The 23,848-nt window shown below is 46.3% G+C and overlaps 1 protein-coding gene across 3 annotated transcripts in view; it reads left to right on the forward strand.

Annotated features, from left to right (window-relative positions):
* Positions 1 to 23,848, forward strand: part of WSCD2 (WSC domain containing 2) — a 128,653-nt gene that overhangs the window by 62,051 nt on the left and 42,754 nt on the right. For all 3 annotated transcript variants that reach the window (XM_011935702.1, XM_011935693.1, XM_011935708.1), the window contains 3 exons: positions 6,610 to 7,535; positions 17,619 to 17,733; positions 21,850 to 22,034. In XM_011935702.1, coding sequence (XP_011791092.1) covers positions 7,154 to 7,535; positions 17,619 to 17,733; positions 21,850 to 22,034 — 682 coding nt within the window. In that variant the 5' untranslated portion in view covers positions 6,610 to 7,153. The remainder of the gene's footprint in view (positions 1 to 6,609; positions 7,536 to 17,618; positions 17,734 to 21,849; positions 22,035 to 23,848) is intronic.

Consider the following 23,848-nt stretch of genomic DNA (forward strand, 5'->3'; position numbering starts at 1 on the left):
AGTTACTTAATCTCTGTGAACCTTAGCTTCCGCATCTATAAAGTGGGTATAATATGCTGATGTCTCATCATTGTTGAAAGGTCCTATATTGCCTTCCAGGGATCTGTATAAAGATTTATATACAGGATGTTTATCATAGCATTACTTATTTATAAGAGAGGGAAGACTGGAAATATTTTACATGTCTAATGATAAGGAAAAGGTTGAAAAACCATTGATATGCTATGAATAAACCATATTGATTCCTATGCTAAGGAATCAACTATTCCAAGAAATAAATACCACTGATAAGTAGTTCATTTAGGAAATGAAGAGCAAACTTACTCCTGTCTTTCCCTGAGTGGGGGAGTGAGACAGGGAAGGGAAGAAATCAATAAAGGGTGTGTTATTGAGTCATCTATTACAGAGGGTGGTTGAGGTTAAGTCCCACTGGAGAAATACACACTTCAGAGTTATTTCAGCTGAGGAGTGAGGAAGCTGGGGCATTTATGCACCAACTCCCATCAGTCATTTGTTGCAGCTGCTTCCAAATGTTAATATTCTCACATGTCTTGCCTGCCAACCACACAAGCACAAAAAACATTCAAGGTGCTGGAGAAACCCCTCAGACAACCAGATGAGCATTCAGAATTTAACTGAATGTGGTAGGTGGGTGGGGCACGTACAGCATCTGTTACAGATCTACCAAACTGACCAAAAAGAAAAGGGCTGACAACATTAAGTGTTGGTGTGGATTTGGAGCAACAGGAATGCTCAAACTGTACTGGGGAAGTTGTGACTACAGCAACCTTGGAAAAAAAAACTAGCATCTTTTAGGATAATCATAAGATGCTCATACAAAACAAACAAACTAGTGCTTTCACTCCTAGGTATATATGCACCCTACATTAATTCTTCTATACATGCATCAGGAGAGGTATGGGAATGTCTGCGGCAACTGGCAAGAATCCATTCTACCCAATGGAATCCATTCTACCCAAGCCACATGAGCTGAGAATTAATGAGGGAGAAATTCCATGAAAGAAAATGGAGTCCTTGTATCAGAACAAAGGGGCACTGAACAGGCAAAACCACATGTATTCTCCAGAAATTATTATAAGATGTAGCATTTGCACCTAATATATATAGATACGATATGATACATTTGTATATGTTGACTTATTTAGTTCTCACACTAACCGTAAAAGATAAATTATATTACATCATCACTCTATAGATGGGGAAACTGATGCTCAAAGAAGTTAATGACCATCTCAAAGAATGATAGTGGGGATTAAAAGGCACAATGGGAATAAGATGACTGGCACATAGTAAGTGCTCAACAAACACCAGTGACTTCTGATATTTTTATTATTAGAACAAGACTGAAATTTTACCTGGGCTCCCCAGTTTCTTGGAAACTTCCCAGATGAGTCTCCTACCCAGAACTCTTAAGAAATCAAACCTTCGTGAACCTGGTGTCTCGGTAACTATTTCTTGGTGAAGCTTGGGTGGTCTGGGGTCAGTTGGCCGCTGGGCCTGCCCAGTCCCTCCGAACTACCTCTGCCCCCCAAATCAGGTGCTGGGGGTTGAAGACAGGGAGTCAGCCCTCTACCCAGCCTCACAGGCTTCCATTCTGACCTACCCTAGCCTCTAGAACCTGGAAGGGGGAGGCACCCTTTTACTCCCAGGGGAGGTAAGGAACCACAGGGCAGGCTATGCCTTTGTTTTTCTTTCCCCTGCAGGGCAGCTCTCTCCCACCCATCTTCAAGTTGGCAGCTCAACACCAGAGCTTCATTCTGGTGCTAAAAATAGGCTGTGTTTAGACACTTTGAGGCTCCTGCTGGAAACATGAACTGCAGTAACCGAATGCTGCCACTCCCACAAAGGGGGCCTCTCAGCCTCCTCCCTGTGGAAACTCACACCAGCCCTGGGAGGGAAGCGGAGTAGAGGTTGTCCACCACATTTAACAGATGGGGAAACTGAGGCTCAGAGAGGTGTCATGTAAAATAAAAGGGGATGAAGTCATGATAGCCAGCCCTGTGGATTGTCTCATCGAATCCTCCCCACACCTCTGAGAGGGGTGTTCTATGGTTTACTTAACTTTATAGAGAGAAGATGGCAGCTCACACAGATGAAGGCCCCTGTCTGGACCTCACACCTGTAAGTGAATCACAGGAGGGGATGTTAATACAATTATGATCCTCAACGTGCTATTAACAAATGGAGACAGAGAAAAGTGACTTGCTGAAGGCCAACAGCCCCCGTCTCATCTCACCCAGGGTTGTAGACACATCATCTGTGGGTTGGGAAGAAACATCACACCTGCCTTGCAGCTATCCCAGAGGGAGGAGTGTGGGAGAACGTAATATAAAACCTTCAAACACAGTCCAGCATATAGTAGGTATTCAACAAATCAGTTAATTTCATTTTCCCATTCCCTTTGAGGCAGAATTTCGGTCTGGAGAGAGATAGCAGAAAGAGACACAATGACAGATAGACTAGAGACTTGGAGAGACGGAGACGGAAAGAGAAGCAGGAGAAAGAGAATGACAGATGGATGTGGGAGGCAGGGGAGTCTGGGATACCTTTGAGGACATGGGGCTATGGCTCAGCTGAATCTCAGAACCCCTGAACCCCAGAACCACCCAGTGCTGAGTAACACAAGATGCTGCCTCCACAGAGCCCTGGATTTACAGTTCTCCAAGGCTGTCACCTGAGTGTTTTGGCCAGTGTGTGAAGCCATGGTTGTACGTTTGAGCCCTGGGGGGATAAACCTGACTCTTTTTATTTATTTTTCTCACCAATTTTTCTTGGGACCCTCCTATGTGCCAAATAGCCTTATCACCTCCATGGGGCTCAGATTCCAGGGGGCTCTTCCTCCAGGTGAGCCCCCGCCTCCTGCTAGCACCAGCAGGATGCTGTGGGGTGGCTCAGTTCAGCACCTTCCCTCCCCAGGAGGAAAGGGAGCTCTGAAAGTGGGGGGTAGGCACAGGCGCCCTCCACATCCCTCCGGCAGATCTCCTTCACTTTCCACATCACCCATGCCTCAGTCTCTTTCTGTTCCCCGCCAGCCCCTAACGAGCTCATTATCCTCTTAAAGCCCATTTGGCACCCACTTAGAGAAGAGATGTGTTGGAATATGAAAGAATGAAGAGGGAACAATGAAAAAGGACCAGACCCAGAAATATCCTCAGAGAGGCAGAAAGCCACAGGGAACACTACAGCTGAAAACTTTGCTGTCTCCACAACAGCAAATGTGCTGAGGTGGCAAATGGCTTTCAAGTGTCTCACATGTGCCACTGAGGGGGCGAGGGTAGCACTTATCTTGAGCATCTCCTTGCATCAGGTATTCCTCCTACAGTGTTTAATCCAGTCCTTCCAGCAACATAGTTTTTAAGGGAGAAGTCAAGATCCTTTAGGCCACTTTACAGGTGAGGAAACTGAGTCTTGCTGAGAAGAGATGTCTTGCCCCAGTCACTCACCTGGGGGAATGGAAGAGGCAGGATTTGAACCCAGGTCTGTTTGCCTGTGGAATCCATCTCTGTTCTTGCCTGAGTGCCTCTGGAAGGGCTGGTGTCCCCTTGCCTATCCCACAAGGACTGCTAGCTTTTTCTCACCCCAGCCTAGCTGCAGAAACACCTGGCACATGTGTTGGCACAACCAGGAAACCTCAGTGGATTCTCATGTGCGTTGTTAAGACATAGTCCCGACTCCTGAGCTTGGCATCCAAGGCTTCCCATGGTCTGGCTCCTGCCCACTGCTTAGCTGTATTCCCACCCCACAGTCCCCCAGGCTCCTTTGTTTCTTCCCTCTCAGTGATGCATCCTTATATGGGCTATTCCTCTTCCCTGGGCTAACCTTCTGTTGCTCCTTCACCCAGAGAATTTTGACTTCTTTTGCAAGACCTGCTGGCTTAAAGACTCCTGCCTGGGGAAGCCCTCTGTGGTCCCCCCAGGCAGTTGTAGATAAAATATATAAATATAATCTATAAAATAGATTATATATATATGTACAGTTTGTTTGTTTGTTTTTTCTGAGATGGAGTCTCGCTCAATCACCCAGGCTGGAGTGCAGTGGCGCTATCTCGGCTTACTGAAAGCTCCGCCTCTTGGGTTCATGCCATTCTCCTGCCTCAGCCTCCCATGTAGCTGGGACTACAGCCGCCCACCACTATGCCTGGCTAATTTTTTTTGTATTTTTAGTAGGGACGGGGTTTCACCATGTTAGCCAGGATGGTCTCGGTCTCCTGACCTCATGATCTCGGTCTCCCAAAGTGCCAGGATTATAGGCATGAGCTACCGCGCCTGGCCCCCCCACCCTAATATTTCAAGCCAAATTCTGGGAGCTTATGTGCAAGGGTTTTTTTTTTTCTGGGCATATATCTATAGTTGTCATGAGATCTTCAAAGAGTATTACAAGACCAGAATAGACATACGGTTAGGAACATAGGCTTTGAAATCAGGTGGCATTGGGTTTACCACCCTGCTGCCACTTACTAGCTCTGTGACCCTGAACAAGTTACCTAATCTCTCTGATACTCATTCCCCTCTTGTGTAAAAATAGATACAGGTCTCCCTCATAGAACTGTTTAAATAAGAGTATTTATATGTGTAGAAGAATCTCTGGCATGTATTAAGTGTTCAATAAACATTAACTATAATATTGACTGTTGTATATTATACACACATCTACTATGGGATTTATCATTGTCTGTCTAGCATAGTAATTGTTTACATTGCTTTCTCCCTCAGTTGACTCTGAATTCTCTGAAAGCAGGGACTGTGAATTATTTATTCCTGCATCTCAAGCACACACATAGTAGGCAATCAGCATATGTTTTTAAATAGATGAAAGAATGAGTGGATGACTGGATGGGTGGAGAGTTGGATGGATAGATGGGCTGCTTTAGTTCAGATAAATAGATGAATGAATGTATAGTTGGACAGATTAATGAATAGATTAATGGTAGGTGGATGAATGACTCAATGAATAGATGGATAGGTGAACTGCTGGAAGACAAATGGATGGATGGATGAATGGATGGATGGATGGATGGACAGATGGATGAATGAATGGATGTATGGGTGGGTGGATGAATGGATGCATGGCTTAATGACTGGATGGGTAGGTGGACTGCTGGATGACAGACGGATGGATAGTTTGACTTTACAAAGGCATGAATTTTTGTCTGTTTTGTTCACTTATTTATTCCACGTGCCTACAAGGGTGACTGGTGCATAGTATGTGCTCAGTACTTAGTTCTTGAATAAATGAGTTGGCGGACTACCTTAAACCACAGTTAAGTGCTGACACTACTGTCTGGATTAGGAGAGTATGTTACAATTTGTATCTTCCATTGACTGACTATGGAATCTCAGGCGTTGGCTAAAATGGTCATGGGGCCCCCTGCTGGTGGTAATATGAAAAAGCATTGCCTAAATGGAGTTTCCTGTTTTCTCATTTACATTCTATTTTTCCTCTTGACTGATGATCCTGAACATTTACTCATAAAGCTGTGGTTCTCAACCCTCTGTGCTCATAACCATTATCTGAGAGCACCTGGTTACAACTGTGGATTGGAAAGGTTAGGAATCTATATTCACCAGGCTCTCAGGTGATTCTGAATCAGTTGTTTCTCAGACCCACATCTGGGAGACCTGACAAAGGGTGAGCCATGTTGGTAACTGGGAGGCTGTGAGGATCGGCTACTGTTTGGGGGGCTGTCTCTGAATTCTCAAGTGATGTCCAGACTATGTGGGAAAGAGGCAGAGTCAAAGAGCCACTGGTTAAGAGCTGTGATTTGCGATTTGGACTGTCCTGGGTTCAGATCCCAGCTCCATCACTCACCGGCTGTGTGAACTCCTTTTCCTCATCTGTAAAGTAGGGAAATAGTTACCTCCCATAGGAATGTTGGGAGGAATAAAGGAGACAACAAGTATAGATGGCTGGGCACAAAGCTGAGCACATGGTAGACACTCAATAAACACTGAATGGACAAATATGCTGCTAAATAACCCTACTTTCCTTCTTTTTCCTTTTCTTCCTTGGATAGAGGAGAGGGGCTATGGATTTTATTTCTCCCACTAGAATGTGAGCTCTGTGAAAGAGGGGATTTTGCCTCTCCTGCTCACAGCCTAATTTCCAGCACCTAGGACAGTGCCTCACACAAAGTAGGTCTCACTGAGTATTTGTTGGGGAAAAAAGAGTGAATGAACCTGGTTTGGTTCAGAATTGCCCAGGTTCAGCAGGTAGTCCAGCAAGGACCTTGAAAGTACTTTTCGGACTTAAGGTAATCCGTGGATCAGTGTATATTTGACAAATATATAGGAAGTATGGAGCAAAGCAAACCACTGGTCCTTGAGAACCTGTGCTTGTCCAAGACGAAGTTTGTCCCCAAACCACTAGGATCCAGGCCCCCAAATTCCCAGTTTGGTGTCAAGAAAAAGGCAGTGTTCTGGAAGACTCAGGGATGCTCTTTATCCAACACTGCTCTTAAGCCTTTTCATGCCATTGGTGGTTTCCTCCCTCTCCAGGCCTCTGCATTTCCCTCTAGGATGCTCAAGAACCCTGTGGGTTCTGTGCTTTGGTGAAGGGGCTTCTCATGCCTGTGTCTCTGCTGTTTTGCAGGTGGCATCCCTGAATCCTGACTGGATGGAGGCCCACCAGCTTCTGTTCCCATGAGGTAGAAAGGCCAAGCTTGGTCTTCAGCTGGGGAAGAGGCCAGAAACAAGGTCCCTGGCGAAATAACCCAGATCCATTGGCCTGAGGAGCAGAGAAAGGGTGAGAAGTGAACTGCAGCTGCTGGTAACCCTCAGAAACCTTCTCCGATTGCTATTCTCACAGTTCTTTGGGAAGACTCTGAAGTGAAGAACAATATGTAGGAAAATGGGACCAACTCATGTGTGTTCTGAGCCTCAAAACCTCTTTCTTGGCCCAAAGAATCTCACCTTGAGTTTGGGAGGGCTGGTAAGCTCCATCCTTTCTCATGACCTCAGCCAAGCATTGAACTTGCCCTCCCCTTCTGGCCTTGGTGATCACTTTTTCAGGAAAAGTGAGACTGAGGACCCCCAGGTGTTCCATCCCTAAGAAAAGCTCGGGAAACCAAGCCCCTTCCATCCCCTCCCAAGCACCCCAGCCAAGCCCCAGAGAGCCAGTCCGGAATGATCCCGCTATGGCCAAGCTCTGGTTCAAATTCCAGCGGTACTTCCGCCGGAAACCTGTGCGCTTCTTTACCTTCCTGGCACTCTACCTGACTGCTGGGAGCCTTGTCTTCCTTCACTCTGGCTTTGTGGGCCAGCCCGCTGTCTCGGGGAACCAGGCGAACCCCGCCGCCGCAGGAGGCCCGGCTGAGGCTGCTGAGCTGCCCTTCTTAGGCGACATGCATCTGGGCAGAGGTTTCCGGGACACCGGTGAAGCCTCGAGCATCGCTCGCAGGTACGGACCCTGGCTCAAGGGCAAGGATGGGAATGAGAGAGCCAAACTGAGCGACTACGGTGGAGCCTGGAGCCGAGCCCTCAAGGGGAGGGTTGTCCGGGAGAAGGAGGAAGAGCGAGGTAAGAGCGAGGAGCATCTGGACACTGAGAGGTTGGGGAGAAGGGAGGAGATACTAACAATATAATAACAGCTGTCAGTTTTCAGTGTTTAATAGGAACCAGCTGTCATATAGTTGTAGCTATAAATAAATAGTGCCTTCCATTATCATCCCCATTGCACAGAGGAGAAAACTGAAGCTCAGAGGGAGGAAGCAGCTTGCCCAACGTCACACAGCTTGTCAACAGGCAAGTTTGGATTCGAACTCCACATCTGTCAGAGGTCAAAGTCTGACTCCCCTGCAGCCTTTCACAGTCCTTGTTAAATATACATGAAAATAAAAACAGTCAGCATTTATTGGGTGCTTACTAGGCACCAGTACTATTTCCAAGTACTTTACATATATAGAAACATCACCACAACTCTAGGTGATATATTTTTTTATTCCCATTTTAAAGATGAGGAAAGTGAGGTACCAAGAGCACAAGATTACACAGCTAAGTGGCAGAGCTTCTGCTCCACCAGACTGTCTCTCAGTCCATCTTGCTGGGTCCCTTGGTGATGGATCTCAGGGGACATCATTGCCCTTGATAGACTTCATTGCATTTTCTCGGCCATTTATAATCTAAAAAGGCTTTTCTTCATGAGTGCACTACCTTATTTGGTTTTCACTACACTTTATGGGCTTACACAAGGCCCCTATGATCCTGTGCCCAGTTAACAGATGTGGAAACCAAGGCATGAAGAAGGGAAGACACTTGCTCAAAGCTGCGCAGCTAGTCAGCGGCAGGAATGGAGTTTAAATCTGGCCTGAACACTCAGTTTTCTAAGGCTGTCTCCTAAAGTCCACTGGCATCTACTCATCCAACCAGCATGCTAGGGAGGAACCCACAACCCCTACAATGCATGAGATTAACACAAATGGACATTTCAGAAATCTGGGCCAGATGGTTTGGGAGAATAAACCACCAATCAAGGCAGATGGAAAACTTCACTAGCCTTTGTGTTCTGCTGTGATTCAACTCATAAAAAACCCTTCTCCTACTGTGGAAGGGAGCAGGATTAATGCAACACATTCTCCTGCCCCAGTCTCCCCCTCCCCCTGGCCTTGGAACCATCTAGAAGACTCTATCTTTCTGCCCTTAGGAATTTCCTAGACTTCTGCCTCTTCAAGAACCAATGTTCACAGGGAGGCAAAGGAGATGTTGGAGGTGGCAGAATGGATCAGGGGATGTGGATTCATATTCCAGCTCCACCACCACCAGCCATGTGGCCCAGGCAAATGGTTTTACCTTTTCAGGATTCAGTTTTGAAATCTGTAAAATGGAGATTTTACTGGATGCTCCTGAGAGTTCAATGAAACAAGAGTCATGAAAGCCTAGCACCGAATAGGTGCTTAGAGGTGCTCAGGAAGTGCTCCTGGGATCTCCCTGGGGATTGTCTTATAGATATAGGTGAGATGTGAGGTGCTGCACCCCAGCCACTCCAGACTCCATTCTGGCCTTTGAAAGCCCCAAAGTCCTTGCCAGCTTACACCTTGGGATATGCTCCCCATAATGCTTAGGACAAATTCCAGACCCCTTCCATAGTCCAACTCTCCAACCTCATCTTATAACCCCACTCCCCTCATCATGCTCTGCCCCACTGTCCCTGCAGTTCATTGAACACACTAAGCCTGTCTCTACCTTAAGATCTCTGTATATGCAGTGCCTTCTATCTTGGATGCCATCTCGCCAGGTGTTTGCATCGCTTCCTTCTTCCTTTCCTTCAGGTTTTCAATCAAACCTCGCTTTCCCATAAAGACTGTCCCAGAGCATCCTAATGCAAATAACCCCACTTCCTACCCAGTCACAACCACATTCCCCGACTCTATTTTCATCATAACACTTATCGCCATCTGAAAGCATCTCATTTACGTGTTTGCCTCTTTGTTTAAGATCAGCCTGTTCTACTGGACTGTCAGCTCCAGGAGGGCAGGGCTATTGCCTGTCCTGCCTGCCTGTGTTCTATCAGCACCCAGGACAGCACCTGGCTCAGCGCTGTTGCTGAACACTTATTTGTTGAATGGGTGAATGACTGGATGAATAAACGAATGAATGACTATCCTTCTGCCTGGAGTACCTTTACAGGGTTAGCTCTACTCTTCCTCCAAGTCTCAGCTTTGCTAATCTTCAAGAAATTTTCCCTGATCCCCTTATAGGCTTGATCAAATGTTCCTCCTCTATGCTCCCCGACATGGCCCTTATATTAATGGCAATTGTGTATGTTTGTCCATGTCCCCTGATAGAATATGAATTCCTTGTGGCCTAGATGATACAGAAATGACGTTGTCTCTCATTTGTTGTGACAATGAAATACTGTCATCAATACCGCTAATAATAATTAACATTTCTTGAGTACCTACCTTGCACCAACCACTTGTCTATTTGCTTTTCATGTATTATTTGAATGAAATGATATAGGTAACATGCTTATAATATCCTCTGGCTTATAATAATAGGTCACTTAATAGTTGCTGTCCTTGTTATTTGTAGTAATATTAGCTGATATCTAGTGAATGATCATTACAGGCTAGACCATGTTATGTGTTTCATTGACTCATTTAATTACCACAACTCAGTAAGTTAGGGATTGTTATTCCATTTCACAGATGGCGAAACTGAGATCCAGAAAGAAATCACTTACCCTAGTTTACACAGGTCAATAGTGGAAGAACCGAGGTTTAAAACAAGATCTGTTTAATTCCAAAGCTTGTGGGCATTCTTCTATACCATGCCAATTGCACCCCCACCATGCCTTATCCAGCAATCTTGTATATTTTATGAAGTGCAGAGAGAAGGAAGAGAAAATAAGAACACAGCCCTGAGGCCAGGGCTCTCAGCAGACAGCCTTTGGAATCAGGCAGTGTTATTAAGAAAACACAAATCCAGCCTGTCCTTGATTAACTTATTCAGAGTTCAGCGAGGAAAGACAACATATTAGATTAACGCTAATAAAAATGAGACGTTTCTCCGACCTGACGCTAAACTCATTTGGTTTTCTCCAAAGCTGGTGAGGGCTCTGCTTGATGCAGTGATGCAGGACTCAAGCTGTAGAGGATTCAGAGCCCATCATGGCCCAGGAGTGGGAGGGGAGGAGCTGCACCCAGGCTGGGCTGAGGCTGGGCAGGAGTCTGAGTCCCTTGGTGTGACTGACACCTACCATATGCCAGTCATTTACCTAGGACTCTCTAGGTTCACATGACCGTGTGAGAGCCTGTACTTTGAGTAGCCAAATCAGGGTTCAAATCCCAGTCCTGCAACTTGCTGCCTGTGCAGCCTTGGGCAGGTCGCTTCACCTTTCTGACACGCCATTTCCTCTTTGGGATAAAAAGTACTTAACATCAGATGGCATTGTGATGATTACATAAGGTAAATTCAGCGTGTGCTCTCTAGGTGCCAGTGCTATTCAAAGCATTTACATCTATTACATCACATAATCCTCATAGTAATGGAGGAAAATAGACACTGTTATTAACTCCATCTTACAGAAGGGAAACTCAGGCACAGAGAAGTTAAGTAACTTGCCCAGGATTACCCACCTGGGGGAGGGAATAAACCAGTATGTGAACCCAGGTGTTGTGAGTCTTACACCTGAACCTCAACCGCTACATCACGTCACTTCTTAGTGTACAGAAAGTACGTGCCAGCTATTATTATTATAATAAGCTGGCATACCACCTTAATACATGCCAGTTATTATTATTTGTACTGTAATTTTGCAGGAGAAAATGAGGGAATAGAGGTAAGTGACTTTCCTAAAGTCACACAGCTAATCTGGGGCAGAGCCAGGAGCCAAACCCACTTTGACTTCAAAGGCTGTGCTGCTTCTGTTTCCATGAGATTACAGAGAGGCTTGGGCTGGGTGTGCAGGTGGTCATGGGAAGATTTAGTCTGCATTTTTTTGGAAGGATAACAGGAGCACCCACTTCCCATCTCCTCCAGCTGAAGATACAATGGCTGCAGGTTACTAAAGGGCTCTGTGTCAGGGACTGTTTGTCCATATTCTCCTTTCAGCTTCATATCAGGTAAAAATATTGAGTGCCATTTCACGGATGAAGAAACAGAGACTCAGAGAGGTTCAATTATTTGCCCAATATCATACCGCTGCCAAGAGGCAGAGCTGACTCCAGCCCAATTTGATCAGAGTCCAAAGCCCTTATTCTTAACCACTGGACTTATACTACCTCTTTCTTAAAATATATGATCTCTAACTCCATTCATTCATTCCATATTTATCGAACACCTACTACGTGCCCAGATCTTTGCTGGGAAGTGGAGATACAGGAATGATTCAAGCACAGGTTGTGAATATTCCTCAGAGGAAAAAGCTGTGCTTTTCCCCATTGTAGCACCTTTTCATTTCATTACAAATTCTTCTACAATAATCCAAAATTATTTCTAATTTGAAAAAAAAATAGACAATACCAACAAAATTTAGAAAAGTTTTGGGGGACTCAAAAGGAGGGACCCCATTCAGTCATGGGGTATCATAGCTGGCTTTCTGGGAGAGGAGATGGGTAAGCTTAGTATGTAGGATCCTTAGGCCTTGACCAAAGTGAGTGGTGCATCCCTTCTGCCCTGGAAAAGCCTAGATATGAGCAGGAAATTCCATCACTGGTACAAAGAAACCCGGGCAGCACTGGGCGTTCTTCTGGAGGGACCACCTTCCAGGGTTTCAGAGAATTCCCAGAAGGAGAAAAATTGTTTCTTGTGTCTTCCTTCTGTGCCAGACCCTGTGATAGGCTCAATGCATCAAATTAATGTTACTTAGGTCACTCTTAACAATATTTTTGTATGAGCTTTCTCAGGCTGCTATAACAAAGTATCACACACTGGGTGGCTTGAACAACAGATATCTATTCCCTCACAGTTCTGGAGGCCAGAAATCTGAAGTCAGGGTGTTAGTAGGGCCATGAGCTCTCAAAGACTCAAAGGGAGACTCTGTTCCATGCCTTTCTCCTGGTTTCCAGTGTTCCCGGCCATCCTCAGCAACCCCTGGCTTGCAGCCACATTACTCCAGTCTCTGCTTCTGTTTTCACATGACCATCTCCTTTGTGTCTGTGTCTTCATACAGCCTTCATCCGCCTCTGTGTCTTCATATAGCCATCTTGTTATAAGGACACCAATCATATTGGATTGGGACCCAACCTACTCCAGTTTAGCCTCATAACAAAATTCCATCTGCAATGACCCTATTTCCAAATAAGGCCACATTCTAAGGACCTGGGAGTCAAGACTTCAACATGTCATTTGGGGGGTGGGGGCCACAGGGCACACAATTCAGCCTAACAACCCTAGTTGAATTTTTGCTCCCACTTTTCAGGTGGAGAACTGCGCCTCCAAGAGCTTGAGTAATATTTGAGGCTATTGCACCATCATGTGTGAGATTTGAACCCAGATCTGGTTGACTCCAGTACAGTGTGAGGCCTCCTGTTTGTGAATATGTTCACAAATTATAAATCAGAAGCATACAAATTAGTTCATGTTTAGCTACGCTTTTAACAAATCACCTTCATGGAAGAGAGCAAAATTTCATGAAAAGATTAATTGAAGCAAAAGAAAAAAGTAAAGGGGAAAAAAAAACTACCACCAGGAGAGTTCTTTTCAGATGCTGGTTTCTGTACTGGAGATAAATAGCCCAACTGGGGTGACTTTGCCATTTCAGCAGTCTTCAGACCGCTGTGGAGACGAGCTGATAGATTGTGTGAACTCGGCCATTAATCCACCCTCAAGTGGCCTGTGATTTTGTCCCTGTTTTACATATCTGACCTCCTGTCTCTGAGAGATTCTGCTACCACAGCAGGATTTGGAGGTGGAGCCCTGAGGAATGGCTGAAGAGGACTTTAGCGGGCTGGCAGGAACCATGCTAATGAGCTCAGCAGGGTGATACAACTCTGAGGACAGGAGCCATGGTTGTATTGGTCGCAGCCTGCACCAAAGGTCTGTGGGAAAGGGGTCACCAGATCTTTCCCAGGACAAGAGGGACACTGGCTCAATATTGATATCCTGATCCATGGAGCTCAGCCCATTAATCAGGCCATGATGCATAACATGCCTGCGTTTTCCAAAAGCATTAATAAAGGACCGTGTATCTTCCTCTCCCTCCTGTTGACAGATAAGGAAACAGAGGATCATTCATTCATTCAACAAGTCTTTGAGCACCTGTTATGTGGGACATCTCAGCCTGATGCCTGGTCTGGTGGGAGGGTGAGGAAGGGGATAGAACACCATTTAAAAGCCCAGGCTTATAAAAAAGAATAAGATCATGTTTCTTGCAGGAACATGGATGGATCTGAAGGCCGTTATTCTTAGCAAACTAATGCAGGAACAGAAAACCAAATGCCACATGTTTTCACTTTTAAGTGGGAGCTAAATAATGAGAACACATGGACAAAAAGAGAGGAACAACAGACACTGGAGACTACTTGAAGGTGCAGGGCAGAAGGAGGGAGAAGAGGAGAAAATATAGCTATTGGGTACTATGCTTAATACCTGGGTGACAAAGTAATTTGTACAACAAACCTCATGACACGAGTTTACCTATATAACAAACCTGCACATGTACCCTGCACTTAAAATAAAGCTTAAAAATAAATAACTAAAAGCCCAGGCTTTTGGGAAGATGGACCTATGGTAAAAACCCCAGATCTTCTCCCAAGAAACCGCCCCACTTCCCAGCTCCATCCTCCTCCTGGGAAGGTCTCTCTGGGGTGACACCTCCTCCCAAGACATCTCCTCCCAATCATGGACTCAGTGTGGCATATAGGAAGGGGCAACTTTGAATAGATAGACCTGGGCATGGATTTGGTCTGAGACCCTCACTGTGGGGTGGACTCGGGCAAGTTGCTAAGCTTGAGTATCAGTGTAGTAGTTACTGTTCCCCCCCATCCTGGTGCCAAGGGACAAAAATCCACCTTGAACCAGCTTAAGCTAAAGACGAAAATGCATTGTGTCATGTCGTCAAACTACGGCAGTGGCTCTGCTGGACTGGATTTTTTAAATGAATAATTGGTGGCCTTCTTCCTGTCACTCTCATTTCTGCTCTTCTATGCCTTGGCTTGTTTGTTCTCCTACACAGACTGGCCTTGGTGCCAGGGATTGGGCTGGTGGTAGCTCTGGGGTTATAGCACCTGGGAGAGGCAGATTTCTTTCTCCCAGCTTTACTCTATCAGAATGCAACAAATGGGTCATGTGTCCTTCCTTGAAGCAATCACTGGCTGCTGGGATGAACAATGTGATTGACCCTGCCAAGGTCATCATGTCTCCTGTGGTCAGGGAAAGTAAGTTCTGCTGATGGAAAAGCCTATCTAGAGCAGATGTTTTGAAGACATAAACAGTCCACTGCAGTCCACCCCTTCACTCCATGGTGGACATGCAATGGACATACCCACATATATCTTTACTCCCATTAATTTGCTTATAAAAATCTATCTAACATGACCACTGTTCCATAGGTAGCCAAATGTGCCTATCCTTACCTTAAGGTGAAATCACCCAAAGTCCTATTACATCCAGCTTCAAGCCCAGCATTTCTGCAGCATGAGCATTCCTCCCCTTCTGGTGTTGGGGTGGCCAAAGAGAAATGAAACTTCCTCAAGTGTAAGATGGTTGGAGGACAGACCTGGGCTTTAATTTGAAGTCAAATGCTACAAGCTGTAGGAACGTGGGCAAATGACACAGGTTCCCATTGCATTTTGAAAAGAGAAAAAGCAGATGTAACATGAGTAGTTACCAGTCAGAACACATACCATATGCCCAAACTAAGATGTGCTTCTAAGGTAAACAGATAGAAGAGTCACTATGATCAGTTCCCTCATCTCTAAAATGGGTTCATAAGAAGTTTGTGAAGATTGAAATTTTAAAACATGAGACATGGCCCACAGTAAAGTAGATAGCACGTAGTAGGTGTTCAGTACATGAGTTTTGTCTCCTCTGTTTCTGTCTTTGTCTCTCTCTGTCTCTCTCTCTCTCTCTGTCATACACACACACCACACACACACACACACACACACACACACACACACACACACACAAAATCTGCTGATCTGATGACAAAGACCTCAGGCCACCAAAATAAACCAAACTTTACCCCCTCTCTTCCCTTCCTTCTCTCTCCCTCCCTACTCCATCATCCCTCCTTCCTTCCTTTTCTTCCTTCTTGTTCTCCCTCCAGCACCCTCTATTTTTCCCTCCCGCCTATCCTACAGTGCATCTTTAGACACTCAGTCCTCTAGGGAATGGCTGAATTGAAGTTAGTGTGCAGCCCTTGACCACATGGCCACAGAGTGCTCTCTCCCAGCTCATGTATGAACAGCATTCGTGCCCCAAGTCAAGGGCTGTGACTCCATCTGTGGTGGGAGGGGCACGCACTGTTGAACAAGCACAGAGACAAGACCTGGGCTTCTCCAGGGCTGTCACTGTCTGGTGTGCCTGCTCCAGGGAGGCGATGTTTCTTTTAAAGATGGACTGTTCTTAGTCGAGCAAATCACCTCTGTCTTATGAAGGAAATTCAAGGTGATCAGGTCAAGACACATCTCCAGCGGGGCTGAAAAAATAGTGCACTTAGCAGAGCCGTGTCCAGGGGAGTGATTGCTCAGTAATGAGCCTGCATTCTCTGCTAGATCCTGCTCTCCACCACAAGGAAGCGGGGACAGAAGTTCACAGTTTAAACTAGACAGTGGTTTAGGCAAGGAAGCGATTCAGTGGCATTTAGTATTTTCTTCAATCATTCCATATAAGGGACATTTAATTCCAAGTGCTGGCTGGATCTTTGGTCTAACCTCCAGTTACTGATTTGGGGGTCTTGCAGACCTGGATTTAAACCTTTATTCTGTGCACAATTAGCTGTGGGTCATAGGGAGGCCACTTCACCTTTCCAGGTCACTGTTAAATCATCTAAGATAAGAGCATGACAATGTCAATGTTCTCCACTTCACATGGGGGCATTACAAAGATCCCCCAACTCAAAAAGCAAGCAGTTCAGAACACAGGCTCTGAAACCAGATTGCTTTGCTTCAATTCTGAATCACATGTATGAGCTGTGTTACTCTGAGCAAGTGACTTCTCCAGGCCCTTTTCTCTTCTGTATGAAATGGTAATAATATTCTCATAGGATCACTGTAAGGATGCAAGGAGACAATGTATGTAAAGCACTTACCAAAGTGAATGTCCAAATAATAATAATAATAATTTTTAAAACATATGGAAAAAGACATTATAAACTGTGAAGTGCTATTTTCATGTATGGGGGTTACTATTTACCATAAAGTACAGGGAAAATGTTTACTACTTGAAGAAAACTAAGTGTATGATATATAATTGGATGGCTGTTTCACTTTATTTAAAATTTTCCTTTGAATGGAAACATTCACCTTGACCCACAATAGAGACAAACTGTAAAGTACTTCACACAGCACTGTGAATGGCCAGTTTCTTATTCTACTCACCTTAGTTTGATGCCTATCATATGCAAGACACTATGGTAGAAACTTTTACATAAATCATTCTATTTTAACCTCACTGGATTGTTATTTTTGTTCCTGATTCAAATAAAGCTAGGTCTCTGAAAGGTTAACTGACTTAAACTTACTAGGCTTATGCTAGGAAGTAACAAAGTGAAATGAGGACCTAGACATTGAGATAGCTAAGTCCAGGGCACTTTCCAAGGAAAAATAAATGTCTTAAGGCAGCTTGTAGACATAGTAACATGTTGTCAAATGTTAAGCCTTTTAGAGCTGTCTTAATGCAAGAAATAGGAAGCTGTGTTTGGTGCTTAGGGAGTGGCCTTGGCTTAGATTCCTGGATGCCCAGCTGTCACTGGGTGACCTCAAGGGCTTGGCTGCAGCCCACAGAAGGCTTCCCTCCTCTCTGTTGGTCTCCACTGCCCTGATTAGACCAGGTTCTGCCAAGACAAATGACTTTCACTCTCTCATTTCTGCCCAAAGGAAGGACTTGACATTAAAAGGTCAACAAGGTCACATAACCAGAGACACATTGGTGAGGCTTCCCCCTGTAACCCTTGCAGCTTTGTCCCCAGCCACCTCTGACTTTTTCCTTTCCCCAAAGCCAAGTACATCGGCTGCTACCTGGATGACACCCAGAGTCGGGCCCTTCGAGGAGTGTCCTTTTTTGACTACAAAAAGATGACCATCTTCCGTTGCCAGGACAACTGTGCTGAACGGTAGGGCCCCAGCATCCAAGACTTGTCCATTTCAGGCCCTTCATTCTAAGATTCCTGCCTGTGGCATTCTTTGCCCTGCTATGGGAGGGTGTGTTGAAGGGTGAGCACGTGACCACAGGAAAGGTTGATGCAAAGGTGTGTGTGCATTGTGTGTATGTGCATGAGCACATCCACACAACTGCGGACTGTTCAAGAGTTGGTCTACGGGAGTTTGTGGTTGTGCAACTGTGTCACACTGTGTCTAGGAACAATTTTGTAGCAAACAGAGTACAGGGTCAGCTAGCTGTGTTTGTGAGCTTAATGCCAATATGCAATGATCTTTAAATAATAGTGACCGTGTATGCAGGAGCCTTTGTGAATATGTGTGCAAGGGCCCAGGATTGTGCTTGTGTGTGTAGGTGTCTGATTGCATTTGTTGAATGTGCAACACTGTGTTGAGAGCATGCAAGGTTGTGAAGAATTGCACACAACTTAGAAATGCACCATTAGGTGTGTGCGTGCATGCAGATGAGGGCTGTGAGCATAAGGCTTGCAAGATGTCCACATGAAGGGTAAGGTGAAGGTATGTAATAGTTTCTCAATATATAAACTCCTTGTTTTTCTCCAACAGAGAAACACTTACCTGTTCAGACAGTGTTTTCGAATCTAAGAAGACAACGATGGTTTTTATTAGACATGCACTGGGAGTAGGGGGGAGAGAGTTGACGTTTTGAGAGTGGACAAGTCCCCAGAGACCTGGTGAACAGGGACAGGACCCCTGGGGGTACCATGGGGCTGACCTGAGCTTCTCTCCTTGTTTCTTGGGCCCCTTGACCTTGTAGTGGCTCATGAAGAGGCTTTAATATGCTCACCTCCAGGCTACAGCTGGCTGTCTCTGACAGTCACAAGCTTTGCCAACCTCAGCTGCATGCCTGGTGTGGAAATGGGCAAGTGGGTGACCACTGAGAGACTCTTCCTGCTGTTCTTTATTTTTCATTTTTTATTTTTTTGAGACGGAGTCTTACTCTGTTACCCAGGCTGGAGTGCAGTGGCGTAATCTTGGCTCACTGCAACCTCTGCCTCCCAGGTTCAAGTGATTCCCCTGCCTCAGCCTCCTGAGTAGCTGGGACTACAGGCACATGCCACCATGCCTGGCTATTTTTTTTTTTTTTTTTTTGGTATTTTTAGTAGAGATGGGGTTTCACCATGTTGGTCAGGATGGTCTCGATCTCCTGACCTCGTGATCCACACGCCTCGGCCTCCCAAAGTGCTGGGATTACAGGCGTGAGCCACCTTGCCGGCCCCTGCTGTTCTTGATTAGGAAACACTGCCCCCTTTGTAATCAGCTGCCTAGGGAGCCCACTATTAAAATCCTGAGCCCAGGACCCTCTCCAACTTGAAAAGGATTCCAAGTCCTTGATAACATGAAGTCACTAACTTATCTGTCAAACTTGTGTGCAGGGGGGCGGGGGAAACAGAGGTGAAGTCCACACAGCCCCTGGCCTTAAAGAGCCTGCAAGGGGAGACAAACATGTAAACAGAGAGGGATAACATAGTCAGATAAGGGTTGAGATGGAATAATCGCAGTTAGACATGCAGACAAGGTCTAAGCTGCCTGGGGTGAGAGGAAATACTTCTCAGAGAAGGTGACAGCCAAGATGAGTCAGAGCTACTCATGTAATTCAATTTGGTTCAGCAAATATTTGTTGACTGCCCATGGGTGCTAGACCTGATTCCAGGTGCTGGAGATGAAGAGATGAGCCATCCACAGCCCTGTCCTCAGTGGGGCTTCCCATCTGGTTGGGGAGATAGAGGCATGAACAATGGCTTGGGCAACAGAATAACAACAGCTTACAATAGTTAAAAAGCACTTGTTCTGTGCCAGGCACTGTCTGAGCATTTTGCAAATATTAACTCTTTAACTTCACAGGAACCCCGTGAGGCAGGAATGTTATGAGCCACATTCCACAGATGATGAAACCAGGGTACAGAAACATCAAGTATAATGGGTGCTGGGGTGGATGTGCTTTGCAAGGTGCAGGAAAGTCAAGAAGATGGAAAGGATGGAGGGCTCCATGTGGAGGGTTTAGGAAGCGTTATCATGGTGAGACCATAAGCTGGGTTTTGAAGGATGAGTAGGAGTTTTCTAGGTAGGGCAGAAATAACAGCATGCTCAAAGGACAGGACTCCTGAAGTACACTGAAACACTCAGGGTGCTCAGGTAGGCAGCATGAGAGTGCACAGAGGGTACAAAGGGAGTGTCAGGAGAGGAAGCCACAAAGGTGCCCAAAGCCCAGTGAAATGGGACCTTGAAAGCCAACTAAAGCATCCAGATTTGACCAGGAGGGTAATGGGGAGCCACTGCAGGGTGTCTATCATGGTCTACCTTCATTCCATGAATGTGTATTAATCATCTCTCATATGCCAGGCATTGTCCTGGGATAGGTGGGCAAGATCCACAGGGTCACTGCCCTCCTGGATATTATATTCTAGAGAACAAGACAGGCAATTTACAAACTACATTAAAAATCACTAAGATCATTTCAAAAATGATGAGAGCCATAAGAAAATAAAATGGAGCAATGGGATAGTGCCCAGCATGAGGGGTAACATTCAGTGTGGTAGTCAATGAAGGATTCTCTAGGAAGATGACTGAGCCCAGACCTGGAAGGTAAAAAGAAACCATGCAAACAGCAGAGTAAGAGTGTTCCAGGCAGAGAAACGGCAAGGACAAAAGCCTGGAGGCAGGACGGAACTCAGTGTGTTTAAAGATCAGAGAGCCCGTGACTGCAGCAGAATTGGCCAAGGGAAGGATGGTGGGCATCTTATAGTCTGTTTGGGATGCTGGAACAAAATGCCTTAGACTGGGTAATTTCTATGAACAGAAATGTATTGCTTACAGTCCTGGAGGCTGGGAAGTCCAATATCAAGGTGCCAGTAGATTTGGAATCTGGTGAGTGCCCACTCTCTGCTTCACAGATGGTGCCTTGCTGCTGTGTCCTCCCGTAGCAGAAGAGCAAAAGTGCTCCATCAAGCCTCTTCTATGGGTGTCCCTGAACCTCAGTTTTTCTCCATCTCAACTTTGTCCTTCCTACTCCTGGAGCCGCAGCAAGCAATGCTCTTTTCATTTGTTTACAGAGTGGGGTAGCCACTAAGAGTCCTTTTTAGGAAAGGATTCCATCACTATGAAAATTTTCAGAAAAACTTGAAAACCTTGCAGTGCCTGGATTTTTATTTTTAGGAATTTTTCCTTGGTGAATGTGTGAGCTCATTTGTGTCCTCTCCCAGAGGGATGCGAGAGTCCCTGCCTCCCTCATGAGCTCCCTGTGCCTCCTCCCTTCACCCTAGCTCCTCTCAAGGGACAAGGAGGCACCGTTCCTGGGTGATGTTTCCAAGAATAAAGGAGCTGGACTCTGGAGAGATGAATGTATGGGGTTTCCAGAAAGGGAAGAGCAAGAAAGAGAGTGGGGTAGGGGAGACCACAGGATCTGGGGTGTGTGTGTGTTGACAGGTGTACCATGTGCAGGTGTGTACAGGTGACTGTGAATATGGACATGGTGTGTCTGTGTGGGTAGGTGTGGAAGGGTGAAGATGAAGGCAGGTGGATGGTCTCTGGGTGTTCCTGTCCCCTCCTTGGGTCTCTCTGTCCTCTAGGAGCCTCCCTGTATTCCTTCTTGGCTTTCCTGCCTCCACACTGCCCCCCTGCAAGGCTAACTCTGTAGCCTCCCTGACTCCTCTTGGGGTCTCGTTATCCCAGACCCAGATGCCCCTGCCCCATGGAGCATGCCTGTCTCACAGAGCTCCTGGAGTCTCCCTGCCCACCTCAGGGTCTCCCCTGCCCTCTTTCCAGGGTCTTTCTGTGTGCTACCTCCCTAATCTCATTTCTTTGGGGTCCCCCTGTCTCCCGAAGGCCCCCATCTCCCAGGTCTCCACAATGGGTGGGTCTCCTGTACCCTGAGGTCTCTCCTGTCCTCTGGGGTCTCTCAGTTGCCCCAACCTCCCATCAGCAGTCTCCCCATTTCCCCTGGGATCTCCTGGTCCCCAGAGCCCTCCCATCCCCCAGGTCTCCACGTTGAGTCTCCCTGCCTTGGGGTCTCCATGGTGGCAGCTACCCTGCTTGACAGCAGCCTCCCCCAGGGGTTACCTGTATGCCGGGCTGGAGTTCGGCGCCGAGTGCTACTGCGGCCACAAGATCCAGGCGACGAACGTGAGCGACGCAGAGTGCGACATGGAGTGCAAGGGCGAGCGAGGCAGCGTGTGCGGCGGCGCCAACCGCCTCTCTGTCTACCGGCTGCAGCTGGCCCAGGAGTCGGCCCGCAGGTGTACGTGAGTCTGCCCTGCCCCTCTCTGCTACTCCTTCCTTGGCTGCAGCCCTTGCCCACCAGAGTAAAGAGTCCCACATGTCTGCCCTGTACCCTCCCTGGCCCCCCATCACTCCAAGGCCACCACCGTCCTGCCCCAGCCTCGCCTCTCCCAGTCCCTCACAGAGCCCTTTGCCCCAGCTCCTTTGAATGGTCCTGCATGTGCTTCTCTCTCCCTCCCACTCTGAGCTGCCTCTGGTTCCAGCTGCATCCCTCATTCTCACCAGTCTTCCTCCCTCTGAAACTGAGTTGAAACTTGAGCCTTGCCTTCCCATCCTGATTTTCTCAGAGCAGATTGTCTCTAATGATGATGACGGTGGTAATGACAATAGCAAACACTTTGTCCTTTTCTCCATGCCTCATGTAGAATAGCACATCTAATCTTCACAATGACCATTGACATAGGTACTATTATTTACTTATTCCCATTTTACAGATGAGGAAACTGAGTCTCAATGTCACAAAGCTGGTAAGCAGCAGAGAATTTAAACCCACTCTGGAGTCCTTGATGCTTTCAAAGAGAGAATCCATCCTGGCTTGTTCAAGCTTCTGGTTTGAGTCTTGTTGGAAAATCTCTCCGATTTCCAAACCAACAGAAGGAGGGGGTGAATAAGAGGACAGGAGCTGGCTCCTTGTCTGAGGGTACTGTTCCACCATAGTCCCCTCCTGGGGACTGGGGAGGAATGTTTAATAGCAGCTAATAACTATTTATCAATAATCTGCTGTATGTCAGGCACTGTCCTAAGCCAATTACAGGCCTGATTTTGTTTACCTTCCCTACAGCCTTTTCAGGTAATTACTGTTGTTTATTATCCCCAACCAGTCCAAGGTCACATAGCATAATTCCAGATGACCTTAAGACTTATGAGAAGAGTTAATGTGCTTGACAAAAGATGGGGGGTGCTGACCTTTCTGGGGGTTACTCCTCCCATGCAGTCCAAAGACAGAAGCAGAAATCCACAGCTGCTTCTCTAGCCCTCTGGCCAGTGCTTCCGAGATTTGCTTGTGTCTGAGAGTTCCCCTGGGAGATCTTGTTAAAATGCAGATTCCAAGTCAGCAGGTCCAGCAAGATGCTGCATTTCTAAAGAGCTCCCAGGTGATGCCAGGATGCTGGTCCACAAATCACATTTTGAGCCTCTGTGGATCTCGTCTAGAATGTAGCCCTGCCCACCCGGGTGGCTTTAGCAGAAAGTTAACAGCTAGTCTGTTCGCAGAGAAGGGCCTCTTCCATGTGAATTTCATCGTTTATAGAAACTCATTGTTTGTTTGCTTGAAAATGTGTTCAGTGTTTCAAATCCCAAATATATATATATTTTTTTTTTCTTTTTTTTTTTTTTTTTTGAGACGGAGTCTCACACTGTCGCCCAGGCTGGAGTGCAGTGGTGTGATCTTGGCTCACTGCAACCCTTGCATCCCGGGTTCAAGCAATTCTCCTGCCTCAGCCTGCCAAGTAGCTGGGATTACAGCTTCCCACCACCAAGCCTGGCTAGTTTTTTGGGTTTTGTTTTGTTTTGTTTTGTTTTTTGTATTTTTAGTAGAGACAGGGTTTCACTATGTTGGCCAGGCTGGTCTCGAACTCCTGACCTCGTGATCCACCCACCTCAGGCTCCCAAAGTGCTGGAATTACAGGCATAAGCCACCATGCTCAGCCTCAAATCCCTTGTTTTTGAAGCTCCATTCAAGCTTTGCTGTGCAATAGGGTAGAGTATGTGGTCAATTTGCAAACAGGCTGTTTTTTCCAAATGAACCACAACTTCCACCTCCCCATAGTCACC

The sequence above is a fragment of the Colobus angolensis genome, unplaced genomic scaffold (assembly GCF_000951035.1).
Source record: "Colobus angolensis palliatus isolate OR3802 unplaced genomic scaffold, Cang.pa_1.0 Scaffold10, whole genome shotgun sequence".
In the NCBI taxonomy this organism is placed as follows: Eukaryota; Metazoa; Chordata; class Mammalia; order Primates; family Cercopithecidae; genus Colobus; species Colobus angolensis.